This window comes from Notolepis coatsorum (assembly GCF_963971535.1).
Source record: "Notolepis coatsorum genome assembly, chromosome: 3".
In the NCBI taxonomy this organism is placed as follows: domain Eukaryota; kingdom Metazoa; phylum Chordata; class Actinopteri; order Aulopiformes; family Paralepididae; genus Notolepis; species Notolepis coatsorum.
In genome coordinates, this window is record NC_140167.1 from 15,857,825 (window position 1) to 15,874,117 (window position 16,293).

The 16,293-nt window shown below is 39.3% G+C and overlaps 1 protein-coding gene across 1 annotated transcript; it reads right to left on the minus strand.

Moving 5' to 3' along the window:
• Positions 1–8,465: 8,465 nt before the first annotated feature.
• Positions 8,466–9,992, minus strand: LOC311225700 (E3 ubiquitin-protein ligase TRIM65-like; the record flags this gene model as incomplete). Its single annotated transcript, XM_084311097.1, has 2 exons — positions 8,466–8,702; positions 9,216–9,992. 2 exons carry the CDS (start codon positions 9,990–9,992, stop codon positions 8,466–8,468), a joined length of 1,014 nt encoding a protein of 337 aa, XP_084167223.1.
• Positions 9,993–16,293: the final 6,301 nt, after the last annotated feature.

Sequence of the window (16,293 nt, forward strand, 5' to 3'; positions counted from 1 at the left end):
CATGTTTCCCTTTGAAACTTGATTTGGGTTAACTCCGTCAGACACACAAAAAAGTATATAATTCTAATTATTCCAGTCCAACAAGAATCTAAGGTTCTGAAGTATGTTGTAATAGTGTTTAGTTACTCTGGTATGCAATCAAATATAATATATAAACCTCAGGTGTAATTTCACACTATTCTGAAAACACAGATTTAGAAATATTTGCATTTTCAAACTTTGTTTTTAATTTTGATATGATAAAAAAAAAGATCATTAAGTAAATAAGACAAGAGGATGAAGATCTTATGCTCCTTTATTACTTAAACAACATAAACTGAAGAAGGAATTTGTATTTTCCACAGAATTAACAAAAACAAACATCTGACGGTGTTGACAAAGATCTGACGGAGTTGACGAGAAACTGACAGAGTTGACTAAATTGTATGCATCTCTGATAAATGAACACATGCATTTTTTAAACAGATGGAAGTGACAATGATAAGAACTAATAACTCCTTGTTAATGTTAATACTGAACATTTTGTTAACTCAATTGTAATAACAACAAACTTTACATACACTGTTTCCAACTATTACAAAATGCACTGTTTCCAACAACAAAAACAGTAATGGAGACCAGGACCCCTTCTTCTCGTCCCTGTTTTCATCTACCTCTTCTACACCACTTCCTGATCTCCACTTTCTCACCCTGCACTTCTCCTCTTCGTTTCCTTCTGCATTTCCGATTAGTTTCACTATGATGTCTTGAACTGGGCAGAAACAGAACCTTTTCTGTTGGACCATGGGGATGCAGAAATTCCACTTTTACATCTTGTTGATCAGTATCCACATCGATGGTCTTGGCTAGCCACCAGTGGTCATCATATTAGGGCGGGCCATACTTTTGTGCAAACATGAATTTTAAAGAAATCTTAACATGAGGGGTGTCTAAAATATGTGTTTCTTGTGGGGAATTAAAATATAGGAAACATTTTCGGATATGATAACTCTAACTTACATCATTTTGTATTTCAAACTGGCAGATTTGACAATTTTTCACCCCTTTGCAGGGCCGGACTGGGGGAATTATTCAGGCCAGGAAATATAGTGCGAAATATAGCCCAAGTCAGGCCACTTTTTAAGCAGGGGGTCTGGGGGTCCCCCACCAGGAAGATTTTTGTTACAATGACTTAATTCCCTACATGCTGGTGCAGGACTTTTAAAATGTTTACCCTTTAAATGCCATTGTTTGTGATGGCATCACAAATTATTGTTAAAAAACACACACATTTAAATATTTTCAATATATTAAATGCAAAGTGGATTTTTCTGGGGGGGATTATTACAGGCTAATAATTGTTATAATCATCATGTGTCAATGATTAGCAACAACACTGATTTTGATGGATTTTTAGTTTTTGTAATGTCAGACTTAACAACTCAGAAATCAGAAAAGTTAGAGTATTTCATTTTTAATCTGACATTACAAGAAAAATTTAAATGGTTATGATCAGGACTGAAGTTGAATAAAAGATTTATGCGGGGAAAAAATTACAGGGGATGATGATGATGCATGGTAACATTAGCTATGTTAGCTAGCTAGCATGTTTATTTTTATCACTGACTAACCTGGTGGTCCCGTGGTGCAAGAAAACATTTGGTCAATGTTGCCACATTTAGCGGCAACATTTAGGGCGTCCCGTCTCTGCTCCATGCTTCCTCTTTTTTTCACTGTTGAAGTGTTGAAACATTTCATTTCCAGTAATTCCCATCTGACTGTTTTGTGAAATACAAGCAGTCAGCAGTATGTATTTTTCTCTCCCTCCCTCTCTGCCCCACCCTTCCTCTTTTTTCCACTGTTGAAACATTTCATTTCCAGTCATTTCCATCTGACTGTTCTGTGAAATACAAGCAGTAAGCAGTATGTATTTTTCTCTCTTTCCCTCTCTGCTCGACCCTTCCTCTTTTTCCACTGTCCATCTTCAAGCGTAGGTTATGCTTGAAATTTTTTGTCTTTCGCTGTCTCTCCCTGTCATTTTGCAGAAGTGCCATCTGCCATTCCATTCGCCATCTGAAGACATGGCTCAAAAGGGACTATACCTAGACACTTAGCTTAAGGCACCCTTGCATGTTGTATGAGTCTGTATGTATATAAATGTTAAATGGTATATGTGATGTGTTGTGATGTCACGTTTTGTATGATGCATGTTTTAAGCATCACATTCCCCCACCCCCCTACAAGGACCACAATGGAAATAAGCTCTGAGCTTTTTTGTGTTTCATCCTTGGCAGTATATCCCGACTGTGCTCTTCTGTCACATGTTTATTTTTTATATTGTCAAATAAAGTCATTCATTCATTCATTCATTCATCTCAACTGTCAATCAGTTGTATGGCCTGGTACCGCCTCCACCAATCACATGCGGCTCCCTTTGTGTGTGTGTGACAGACAGACAGAGCTCCCGATGGCCAGTCCGGGCCTTCGCCATACATGGATGCCAACATGAATCTGAAGGAAATCCTAACATGCAAGGTGTCTAAATGATGCATTTCTTAATGGGGAATTTAAATATGAGTACATTTTTGGGATAGGATAACTCTAACCTACATAATTTTGTATTGCAAAATTTCGAAGATTTTAAAAGATATGGGAAATAATTTATAATGACAAAGCCATCATTAGCACTATCCATCATCACACATCGTCACACGTGCAGAGTTCAGGAAGAAATCCTGGACATTCTGTGTTACACCCTGTATGAATGTTGGCTTTTTCTGAGGATGCTCCCTTTCTCTCATTAACTTATAGGTTAACCCAAAGTCTTTCATTTGTTGAAGAAGACGATACTTTTTAAGAATCGTGCCTGATGAACTCAGTGCTGGTTTTTGGCGCCGTGGGCCAGGAGTTTGTTTGTTTGTCTTCAGCTCTCTTCTGAGGATGTGGTGGAATAGCAGGGCCTTTTGGATTTTCTGATTCCTTACTTTGCTTCCTGATAGCATATTCTTTGTTTCCGTGCCTGGAGAGTCCAGTGTTGATGTACAGTATTTGTAGCCTTTTTTCAGCACATTATTGTTTTTCTCAGGTTGTTTTGTTGCTTTGTTACATTTGTAATCTTCTCTTTTAAAGTTTGTATTTATCTTGCATGCCTTTTTCGTGTTTTACTTTGTTTCTGTTCCTGTCTGAGAGACTCTCTGCGCTGTCTGGCATTGTTATCTAGAATATCCTGATCTGGGGGGGTGTCTGCCTCCAGCACCGCACCTTCACAGGACCTTTTCTATCTGCACCTTTTCTGGACCTCTCTCCAATATTTTCTCCGATACCTCTGTGCCCTGTCTCCCATCTTGTCTATTTCTATAACTTTTTTGTCTTGAACCCTCTTTTTCCACCTTTGTCTTTCCTGCTCTTGCAAGGCATGTTTGCTCTCTTCGTCACTGTGTAATTCTTCTCTTCTCTTTCATTGGTACTCTCTATTTCTTCTCCTTCGCTCCTCAACTGACAATTTCTGTCTAGCCATGCTTTCCTATAATACAAAAGTCATGAAAATGTATTAGAATAAGACTATAAAATCAGGTGTCTATTTACTAAACATGATTGATTGATTGACGTTAAAGCTGCAGTGCGTAGTTTCTACAACTAGATGTTGCAAACATCTTCACACTGGCTTGGCTTGTGCAGACAAAATCCATGTTCAGTGGAAGCAGTGGGAGAAAATTCAAAGACATTCATTCCAATAATCCTAGGGTATATTACAACTAGTGCTGTCAATGGATTAAAATATATAATCGTGATTAATCGCATGATTGTCCATAGTTAACTCGCGATTAATCATGAATTAATCGCATTTTTTTTAACATATATTTTTTTATCTACCTTAAACAGATATTTTTCAAGTTCCAAGTTTTAATAATCTTATCAACATGAGTCAACAAATGCTTGCTTTATGCAGCCATTTAACACAAAAGGATGACCCTCATGCATTGCAAATTTGCATCAAATTCAAAACAGAGTGATGCACAAAATAACTTAAAAGAAAATAATAATTTAAAACAATGAATAAAGTGTGCATGAAATAATAGGGGAAAGAAAACGTTAGGAACTTGTTACATTCACCCACACAAGGGCTGAGTAATCACACACCCCCCCTCTCTCTCTCTCACACTCACACTCTCCCGGCTCTCTTTCTCTCTTGCCCCTTCCTCATCTCTCTCACCCCCCTCTCTCTCTATATATATCTCACACACACACACACACACTTCAGAAACAAACATAGTATCAATGAGAGCATCAATAATACACCTGAGTGAAGTCTAGTAATACAAAAATAATAATAATCTTAAAAGTTAATCGTGAGTTAAAAAAAATAGTGGCGTTAATAGAATCGGGCGATAACGCGTTAATACCGTGTTAACTTTGACAGCCTTAATTACAACTGATAAGATTGTGACAACTGACTAGCAAAGAATTATCCTGTTGATCACTCCATACCATAATGTATTACACTATGGATGGAAAGTCAGAGAAAGGATGATGCAGCAATCTAGACACGCATGGACCAGTCCTATATTAAGAATTATTATAAAGATATTAAGATGAAATCAAATCAAACCAAATTTATTTGTAAGGCCCGACAACACACGTTAATGTCCCCATGGGCCGTACACGTCTTCTTTAAACAAGTCAAGAAGAAACATAACAATAAGTCAAGAACAGAACAAGAACACCATAAGGTCCAACAAATTTAAAAGAAATGCAAATAAATGAAAGAATGCAAGCACTCCCAGACATACCCCATGCGAAGGTAAGGAACAACTCACTAAAACCTAACAAATATCCACAGTTTACCACCGTGCCCCTCTGCTCTGATGATCTAAGTAAACAGTATAATAACAAGAATAACTGTTTTCTTCTGTCTTGTATCTCTTCTGGGATATGAAAGGGCAACATGGAACTCCTTCCCCGCTCTATAAGAGGCAAGAGTGTAGATGTTTGGTAGTGAAAACTACACACTGCACCATATTTTACATCAATCAATCAATCAACGTAGACAAGTGATATATTTATATTTATTTATTAACACATGTGCTGGGAAAGTAAGACAATTATTCAATAAGCAGACCACAGCCTGCCCATGCTCTGATGCATGCTATTATATGCACACTTCTGTGCAGATAAAACTCTGAAATAACATTTAAATCCTTTACCATGTTAAAAAATAGTATAATAATAGCATATTATGAGGTTATTGATGGATTTGTCAACTCCATCAGTTTACACGTCAACTCCGTCAGACACACAATCTGATGGAGTTGACGTCTGACGGAGTTGACAAAAGGGCACACATTTTCCCTCCAAGCCTGTATTGTGCACTGCAGCTAGCTAGTTTTTTTTGGCAGTTGCTAGCTGTCTTAATAATCTCACTGAAACACTTGAATTCAATCCACTATTGTTTTTTTAAAAGTATAATAACGGAGAGACGGTGTTGACATGTTCCAGCTGTGACCATCGGAATATTGACATTGTTTGTCTAAAATATCAAAAAGTGTAAAACTTACCAGACCATGTGTGGTAGTGTTGCATTCACCACATTCAGGGGAAGGAAAAGGGGTCCTCAGGGATAGAGCTAGCCATGCTATTGCCTGATTTAATTAGGTTTATGAAAAGGTCTGACAGAGTTGACATAAACTGAGGACACAACTTTGATAGGTAGATTTCTATGGGCAATATTATTTGAGTTTCATGGCATGCATTGTTTTATACATGTATAACCCTTATCTTTGATTTGATATGTATGTTTTCACAAGTGGAGAGGTCTTTCAAGCTTTTTTGGGCTGGTCAATAATGTAACCCCTTGCTGAGGACAAGATAATTAACATGGGAGCTTCTAACCACAGATTATACATTTAAACAAATATCCCCCAAAAAACAAATATATGTGCTAAAACATAACATCAGTATACACAATACCTTTAGATGTAACTTTGTGAGTATATCACTCATTATGAATTTTTTTTTTTTTTTTTTTTTTTTTTATTATTGCAAAACAAAAATTATTAAAAGTCAGTACTCAACACACAATGCATAATGAAACTTTCAGTAAAGGTGGTTAAAATACATGCAAGTACAGAAACAAGATAAAACAAAAATAGTCTATAATAACATTTTAACCGTATACAGTGTATATCCAGCGAAATTACAATTATATAAATGTTAGTATAGAATATACCCCTAATACCTATTTTCTAAAACCCTACACACATATGCTCCAGCTCGAACCCCCCCCTCCCGGACCCCCTCTTGGATAGTACCTCCATTATCCCTCACTCCTAACCAGACACTACCATTATAAGCTAGCTTTTATTCTCTCCACCACTTCTACCCACATTGACATTTTGGATTCATTGAGACCCAGAATTCTTGCTGTAGATATTTCTTGATATATCACATCGAGATATGTAAGAAACCACACTTTCCGGCAAATTTTTTCCGGTTGAAACCAGCGTGATGCGATCAGTTTTTTAGCTACTGTGATACCCGATGTAACTTTGTGAGTATATCACTCATTATGAATTTCTTTATTTTTTATATAAATTAGACTTTTCTATGTAGGACATGTTTTGTCCCAACTCTCAAGAATCAGTGACTTAAGTACAATGTCAAGCTACTTGTACTTGACGTGACTATTTTCATTTTAGGGAACTTTATACTTTACTCCACTACATTTCAAAGGAAATATATAAGATTTTGCATAGAAAACATGGCAAAATGTTTGAAGCCTGACAACTTCAAGAGGACATAATCAGAGCAGCATAACTGGACCACATCCCGCTTTAACATAACCTTTAATCAGAGCAGCATAACTGGTCCACATCCCACTTTAACATAACCATTAATCAGAGCAGCATAACTGGACCACATACCACTTTAACATGACCTTTAATCAGAGCAGCATAGCTGGACCACATCCCACTTTAACATGACCTTTAATCAGAGCAGCGTAACTGGACCACATCCCACTTTAACATAACCTTTAATCAGAGCAGCGTAACTGGACCACATCCCACTTTAACATAACCTGTAGAGGTCAATGGATCAAGGCTTGAATGCTCCCAAGCACTGGAATACACAAACGTCATGTAGAATGTGTACTTTTACTTTAGATACTTAAGTACATTCAATAGAAAATACATCTCTACTTTTACTTAAGTAGAATTTGAATGGAGGACCTTTCCTTTGACCAGAGTACTCATTTATCTGGGTATTTCTACTTTTACTTAAGTAAAGGAACTGTGTACTTCTTCCACCACTGCCTTTAATCTATGAGAGGGATCATCCCAGTATGGTGTTGTTATGGTGCACCTGTTTTTGTTACCCGTATAGCCCTTTAAAAGACCAATCAGTAGTGCAGGGCAGTCAGAGTATTCTTATTGACTAGTTCATTTCAAGTAAATGTATGTAACTTAGTCTTTTGAGTTTTGGGGGTTTAAAAAAAAAAAATAATTCCCCTCAGATTGAGCTCCCAGAGACTCCTCCCAATCCAATTTAGTGAAGCCTTGGCTTCAGTTTGTCTCAATGGCATAGCAGCCAGACATGACTACCTCCCTCCATTCACACACTTATGACTGGACCTGAGTGAGTGGGCTGAGGAGAGCGAAGTCATGAGAATAATAACAGGCAGCTCGACTCATTTCAGGGAACTCGGACTGATCGGTACACACCGAATTCAATTTAAAATGTATTCATTCAAAATAATTTGTTAATTCGTTATTGGCCGACACTAGCAATCAGTGATCCAAATGTAAACACATGGCCCACCACCAAAAATAAGAAAAAGCCTAAGAATGGAGATACATTTTCATTCTGCATTTGATTTGACTGAGCTCTCGATACAAGGATTAACACTAGACAGAGTAGACAATAGGTCATTGTATTTGTATTCTTGGCTGTAAATGTTTTTTTTTGTTTTGTTTACATTTGTACAATATTGGAGTACAACAGACTATATACCTACTCAACCCCCTCCAATGTACAGTTTCTTCCGCTTCGGATGTATATATTTTTTTATGATCTCTTTTTCTTACACTACTGTATATTTGTATGTCTTGTATGACAAATGTCTTAATTAATTGAAAATGGAGGACCCTGATATAAACTAGACGAAAGTCTTCGAAAGAGTGCCTAAGCTTAACCAGTGATAGAAACAGGCGTCACACGATTGGCGCAGATGTCACAGAAACGTCAGTGGCCAATCAGATCGTGGAAAAATGCAAGTTAGTTGGTCAAAGTATAGACGCCGGTAGGCTAGAAACTAGAAACAAAGCAAAACATAGTGTATGTGTGTGTGTCCCTCAGAAAAACGATAGAGTGGCTGAGTGAATGAATGTAACTCCTAATTACCTCATCTTTCACAACTCTGCATATTCAAGATCAATTTAAATCCCAAACCCTGGTTAGAGGAGCTGTGAATCATTGAATGTCACTGATCTCTACTTCAGCTCACAGAACTCAGCCTCCCCAGAGCGATATTGAAGCCAAAGTCCAGGATAGAGAAGCTGAGTGAATGTGGTGTTGACTCTGTGCAGGAGGGTCATGGTGTCAGAGACGCTGTAGAAGGACAGAGTACCTGCCCTGTGATCCAGGTACACTCCTATTCTGGAGGACCGGGGGCCTGGTACTGTTATGGTCTTGTCATTGTGTCTGAAGAGGTAATCACTTTGTCTGCACTTTAAAGCCCAGGATTTGGAATTGCATCCAAAGCCACAGTTCTCCCCAGTGCCTGTTCTACTAATGTCTTTGTAGGAGGCTGCTACAGAAACCCATCCACTCAACTCCACCTCCCAGTAACAGCGTCCAGTCAGACCTTCTCTTCCCAGAACCTGACGCCTTTCAATAAATCTTTCTTGGTGATCAGGATATGACTGCTTTTGCTGCCTCTGTGTTGCTTTTCTGTTCCCCTCAGACAAAGACAGACTTGTGTGTGTTGTGTTTGGGTCCAGTGTGATCCGAGAGGAATATTGTAAGAAGTCAGCTCTGGTCTTGGGCTCTGGTGGCAGTAAAAAATTAACAGCATTCACTGTTGTTGAGATTCTGGACCACTGCTCTTTCAGAACGTCCTCTAGTTTGTCTCTCAGCTCAGACACGACCTCAGTCACATCTGCAAAGTACAGGAGAGGAAGGACACTGATGCTGGGTGAGTCTGTAGACTCACTGGGACCGGAGAGGGGGGGGTAACTCTGTAGAAAGTGGATGTGGTCCTCTGTGTGTGAGAGCTGCTCCAGCTCAGTGGCTCTCCTCCTCAGGTCCGCTATCTCCTGCTCCAGTCTCTTCTGCACTTCTTCAGCCTGAGTCACTGTGGTCCTCTGTTGGGCTCTGATGACCTTCTCCAGCTCAGAGCGCCTCGTCTCCAAGGAGCGTATCAGCTCAGTAAACATTCTCCCACTGTCCCCCACTGCTTTATCAGCAGAGCGATTGAGAGAACTAACAGCCTGTTGGGCCTCTTTGAGTCGCTTCTCTCTCTCCTGGACTCTCTGGTGGACTTTCTGCTGACGAGAGCAGGTGTTCTCCTGAAGCCGTGTGGAGGCTTTGACCAGCTTGTGTTTCTTTAACGGAGCTACAGTATGATGAGGCTGGAGGTGAGTTTCACAGAAAGAGGTCAGACATACCAGGCAGGACTCGAGGGCTTTCCGCTTTCTCCCAGTGCAGAAATCACAGGCCACATCTGCAGGTCCAGCATAACAGTGATCAGGAGGAGCAGCTCGGAGTCCTGTCTTCATTAGTTGTTCTATCACTTCAGCCAGCATGTTGTTTTTCTTCAGAACGGGCCTCGGAGTAAAAGTCTCCCTGCACTGGGGACATTTGTAGATCCCCGTCTGATCGTCGTGATCCCAGCAGTCTTTAATACAGCCCATACAGTAGCTGTGTCCACAGGGAATAGTTACCGGATCCTTCAGTAGATCCAGACAGATAGAACAGCAGAACTGGTCCCGGTCCAGATCAACTCCTTGCTGCGCCATTTTATTCTACAAAGACAACAACGACACTCTAGTCTAATTAAGTTTTGTTTTCTCAGGAAGAGTAAACTCGTGTGGGTGGGAGGTGCTTCCTGGTTGTAGAGTAAACTCTGAACGCGTCACGGGGTGGGAGGTGCTTCCTGGTTCTAGCTGTCCAGAGGAGGAGTCGCTTTAAAGAGACAGTGTCTATTTTACTGTGATTCATAGATAGAAAATGTTTTTTTTTTACTTATACATTATTATACATGACTATTCTATGCAAGTAGGCTATGTCTAAGCTATTTTTCAATATTATACATGAACTGCTTGTTTGTTTTTTAATCAGTTTATTACTTGTTTTTTATTATTATTTATTTTCAATTTATGTTCGAAATAAATAAACTCATTCATTCAAGATATTGTGTGAGCAAAAGTATAGTTACTGGCTGTACAATACTGCTGTAGGCCTATAATACTGCTGTTGAATGAATGAATGAATGAATGAATGAATGAATGAATGAATTATTTTATTTCGAATGTTTACAAATAAATAAACAAACAAATAATTTTTCGAACATTTTCACAAATAAACAAAAAAAAGGATAGGTTTGAAGCCGAAGGCTTATAGAGCAACCTACCCCTAATTCAAAAAAACAAATTCAAAAAAGTTAGTTTTCAAAATATAACAAAAAAAAATCAACAATCAAAAATCAAAGAAAACAATCCAGAAAAGAACAAAAAAAGTTCAAGTTTGCAAGATAAAACAAACAAACAAACAAACAAAAAATCAACAATCAACAAAAAAAAAGTTGCACAGTGTCCCCCACCCACCCCTCCTACCCAACCCCCCCACCCCACCCACCCAACCACCTCCAATGTACAGTCCCCCCCACCCCACCTACCCAACCTCCTCCAATGTACAGTTTCTATGTCAAATGTATATGGGTCAGAAGCCGTTGCTAGGCGGACGAGATAGCCAAAACAAAAAGAGTGAAGAGAGTTAGATTCAAGCGAAACATTGTGAGAGAGAGAGAGAGAGAGACAGAGACTTTATGGCTGTTAGTTCTTCCGGTAGGGAGGCAGAAGAGTTTGGATAGCGAGACAGACTGACATCGAGCAGAGAGCTCCAGCCTCTTCGGAGGCTGGGGGGGGGGGCAGGGAAGACCATGAGGTAGAGAGATAGCTACCGGCTAACAGACAGGCTTCGGCTAACAGGACAGGCCGCAGAACCACAGAGCGGGTATCGAGAGATAGAATCTATTAACTCATTCAACGCCAGTCACGAGTATAGTCGGGTTAACTAGCCAACCGTTCAGCGCCAATCATGAGTATAGTCGGGTTTTAATCGTTATTTCTTTTATTAGCGATATCCATTCATCCATTCAAAAAAGTCCGGTCCGGGTTTTGATTCTCGGCATGCAGTATCGTTGTACCACGTTGACTGGGGGGACTGGGAGCAGCGTAGATTATGTGTTTTGGACTATAACATTGGATCAATGGACGCAATCTATATTTGGAATGGCGATCAGGAATTGGATTCATCTTTTTGCAGAACATCTGATGTGAGGTAAGGACTCTATGTTACCAGTTTTGGGTTAATCAGATGTTTTTTCATAGCGATCACAACGTGTCTGTGTGTGTGTGTGTGTGTGTGTGTGTGTGTGTGTGCGTGCCGTTGGCGCTGAGCAAGGCACGGATAAGCGATTTTTCAGCCCGCTTTTGTATCGTGCATAAGGACACATATACTATCGATAATCTAGCGTTTATTTGAAAACTATTCATAAATCAGCCGAAAAATGACAACGTGTTGGTCACGTGCAAGTGACGTGCATGTGTCAACTTTTTCACGTGCACAATACAGTATGTGCATGGAGATGATATCTCAATATGGCAGAGCGGGACGCGATGTCAGATGTAATATAACAATCAACGAAAGGCTGAAACACGATTATCCAACAAGGTGTAAAGACAGTATAGTAATAGTCATACTGGCTAGCAGCATAACAAGAGTAGGATATGTATATAATATAGTCAAGTCAAGTCAAGTCAAGAGTTTTAATTGTCACGGCATACAGGTATACAATGAAATGCGGCTGGTCTTGCCCGCGAGTCCGCGACGATGTGCAATACAGTGGTACAACATATAATAGAATCCAATAAAATACAGTGGTACAACATATAATAGAATCCAATAAAAACAACAGTGCAATAAACAGGTAACATGGTGTGCCATCTCGGTATCTGTACATAGTATTTACAGAGCATATAGGACATGCTAGGTAGCTTTAGTAGTGCAATACACTGTTCCTGTTGTTTTACTAATTTAAAGTGGCCTTTCCTCTGGCCATAAGTGTGCGTGTGTGCGGCATGAGTGTTAAAGTGGCTGCTAGTGTGTGAGCGTGCTCAGCGTGCGTGTCCTGTGTGTGCTTGTGTGTGCTTGTGTGTGGATAGTTCAGTTTCTGTGTCTCTCAATGTTCATTGTTCAAGGCTCTGATGGCCTGGGGGAAGAAGCTTAGCCTAAGCCTCTCCGTCCTAGTAGCTGGGGTTCGCAGGCGTCTGCCTGACCTCAGCAGCTGGAACAGGCTGTTATTGGGGTGGTGGGGGTCTTTCATTATCCTATATATAGTATCTAGTATCTACAGATATGTAAAAGGTCTATGTGCAGGTATGTACATACAGGTGTGGATAGATATATATGTGGTGAGAATAAATATATATATGGTATATACAGTATTTGTACATTATGTTATCATACAGAGTTATGGATAATATACAGGTGTACAGTATAAGTAAGTATATAGAGGGGTTATATGTACGTATATTCACACAGATATGTATATATATGTGGTAAATATAATAATAATATTTTGCTCCCTTTATTTTATCGATCTGAAGTTAAGCACTTTATTTGAACATGCACAATTTTCACATTTTATTTATTTTCTCTTATTTTGAAATGCAGCCCTACTTTTATTTAGTTAATGAGAGAACATTATACATATCTGTAGTCATACATATATGTTCAGTTCTATGTTACGTGACAATAAATATTGTCAAAAGGTTTTTGAATCGTACTGAATCAAATCAAATCAAATTTATTTGTAAGGCCCGACAACACACGTTAATGTCCCCATGGGCCGGACACGTCTTCTTTAAACAAGTCAAGAAGAAACATCACAATAAGTCAAGAACAAAACAAGAACACCATAAAGTCCAAAAAATATTAAATAAATAAATGCAACACTCCCAGACATACCCCACGTGAAAGTAAGGAAAAACTCACTAAAACCTAGCAATAGGAAAAAATGCACCACAGGCAATGTGGAGGAGAGAAACCTTAGAAGGGCCATTCAAGGGGGGATCTCCCTTCTTAGATGTTGGTGATAGTAGTGTTGCAGTAAAACAGGTGAACAGTTGGTAGGCATGCACTCATGTGTGTAGTGAAACACAGATAAGTGCATGCGATACCAACTGAACATTTTGAAAGATTAAAGACAGAGCTGATAGCGATAGCAACTGAACATTTTGAAAGATTAAGATTAAAGATAGAGCTGATAGCGATAGCAGCAACTGAGCATTTTTGAAAGATTAAAGTTAGAGCTGATAGCGGATCTATTTGAGGCAAAGGGGCGGCGCAGATAGGGTCGCATCCTCCCGGTCTTCCATCACGGGACGTCCAACACTCCGGAATTAATTAGATCTAACAGTCAGGTATTGATCACATGCAGATATTAATGCAACCACTAGGCTACTTAAATATATCACACTAAATATATCTTCCAGACCTTTGCTTCAAGAAATCTTCTCTAACTGGACCATTTTGGTTGACGTTGAGGGTCCATTTGGTAGGGAATGTAGCATCGGCATTGTCAATGCCTTGGACATAGTACAGTATACCAATGACTAAAAGCTTTTCACCTCGATCAGCTACGTCGATCTTTGAGTGATTAAAAGAAAAATCAATAACGCAGGTCCTTGGTTTGACTAACAACCTGTCCTCTGAGTTTGAGCCGAAACGGATAATGAATGTACAAGTTATTATCATGGTTATGAACGCATGACACGCACACACACACACACACACACACACACACACACACGCACACACACACACACACACACACACACACACACACACACACACACACACACACACACACACACACACACACACACACACACACACACACACACACACACACACACACACACACACACACACACACACACACACAGAGGTGAGTGATTTTAATATCCCATTGTGCTTCGTGCAAGGGTGTAAAAATGGGTATAAAAATGGAATATAAGGACAAGGGGGGGGGGGGGGGGGTTGTCTGGGGAGAGAGAGAGAGAGAGAGAGATCACACTTTACAGAAAGTGTGACAGTTTGGTAACAAGCTGGTATTAAATATGAACAGGTTTTTAAATAGGAACAGGTTTTAATAGGACAATGTTTTAAATAGAAAATTTTTTAAATAGGAACATGTTTTAATAGGAAAAGTTGTTTTAAATAGGGACCACATACATACTAACATACTGGAGGATTCTTAAAGCAGCTACAAGGAGAACCTTTAACCTTTAACCTTTGTGATACCTTCACATATATCAAGTAAACAAATAAGACCATGGTAATAACAAGTAATTCTCACAGTCACATGTTTCAAACCTTTATTTATTCTGGAAAGGACAATTGAGGTCAGACCCATTTTGGGTCCTACTAATCACCCCAAAGTACCAGAAAATACCAGAAAATACCAGAAACTACCCCAAAATACCCCAAAGTATACCCCAAAATACCAGAAACTACCCCAAAATACCCCAAAGTATACCCCAAAATACCAGAAACTACCCCAAAATACCAGAAAATACCAGAAACTACCCCAAAATACCCCAAAGTATACCCCAAAATACCAGAAACTACCCCAAAATACCAGAAAATACCAGAAAATACCAGAAACTACCCCAAAATACCCCAAAGTATACCCCAAAATACCAGAAACTACCCCAAAATACCCCAAAGTATACCCCAAAATACCAGAAACTACCCCAAAATACCCCAAAATACCAGAAACTACCAGAAACTACCCCAAAATACCCCAAAGTATACCCCAAAATACCAGAAACTACCCCAAAATACCCCAAAATACCAGAAAATACCAGAAACTACCCCAAAATACCCCAAAGTATACCCCAAAATACCAGAAACTACCCCAAAATACCCCAAAGTATACCCCAAAATACCAGAAACTACCCCAAAATACCAGAAAATACCAGAAACTACCCCAAAATACCCCAAAGTATACCCCAAAATACCAGAAACTACCCCAAAATACCAGAAAATACCAGAAAATACCAGAAACGACCAGAAACTACCCCAAAATACCCCAAAGTATACCCCAAAATACCAGAAACTACCCCAAAATACCCCAAAGTATACCCCAAAATACCAGGAACTACCCCAAAATACCCCAAAGTATACCCCAAAATACCAGAAACTACCCCAAAATACCCCAAAGTATACCCCAAAATACCAGAAACTACCCCAAAATACCAGAAAATACCAGAAACTACCCCAAAATACCCCAAAGTATACCCCAAAATACCAGAAACTACCCCAAAATACCAGAAAATACCAGAAAATACCAGAAAATACCCCAAAATACCCCAAAGTATACCCCAAAATACCAGAAACTACCCCAAAATACCCCAAAGTATACCCCAAAATACCAGAAACTACCCCAAAATACCCCAAAATACCAGAAACTACCAGAAACTACCCCAAAATACCCCAAAGTATACCCCAAAATACCAGAAACTACCCCAAAATACCCCAAAATACCAGAAAATACCAGAAACTACCCCAAAATACCAGAAACTACCCCAAAATACCCCAAAGTATACCCCAAAATACCAGAAACTACCCCAAAATACCAGAAAATACCAGAAACTACCCCAAAATACCCCAAAGTATACCCCAAAATACCAGAAAATACCAGAAAATACCAGAAACTACCAGAAACTACCCCAAAATACCCCAAAGTATACCCCAAAATACCAGAAACTACCCCAAAATACCCCAAAGTATACCCCAAAATACCAGAAACTACCCCAAAATACCCCAAAATACCAGAAACTACCAGAAACTACCAGAAACTACCCCAAAATACCCCAAAGTATACCCCAAAATACCAGAAACTACCCCAAAATACCCCAAAATACCAGAAAATACCAGAAACTACCCCAAAATACCCCAAAGTATACCCCAAAATACCAGTACCTACCCCAAAATACCAGAAAATACCAGAAACTACCCCAAAATACCCCA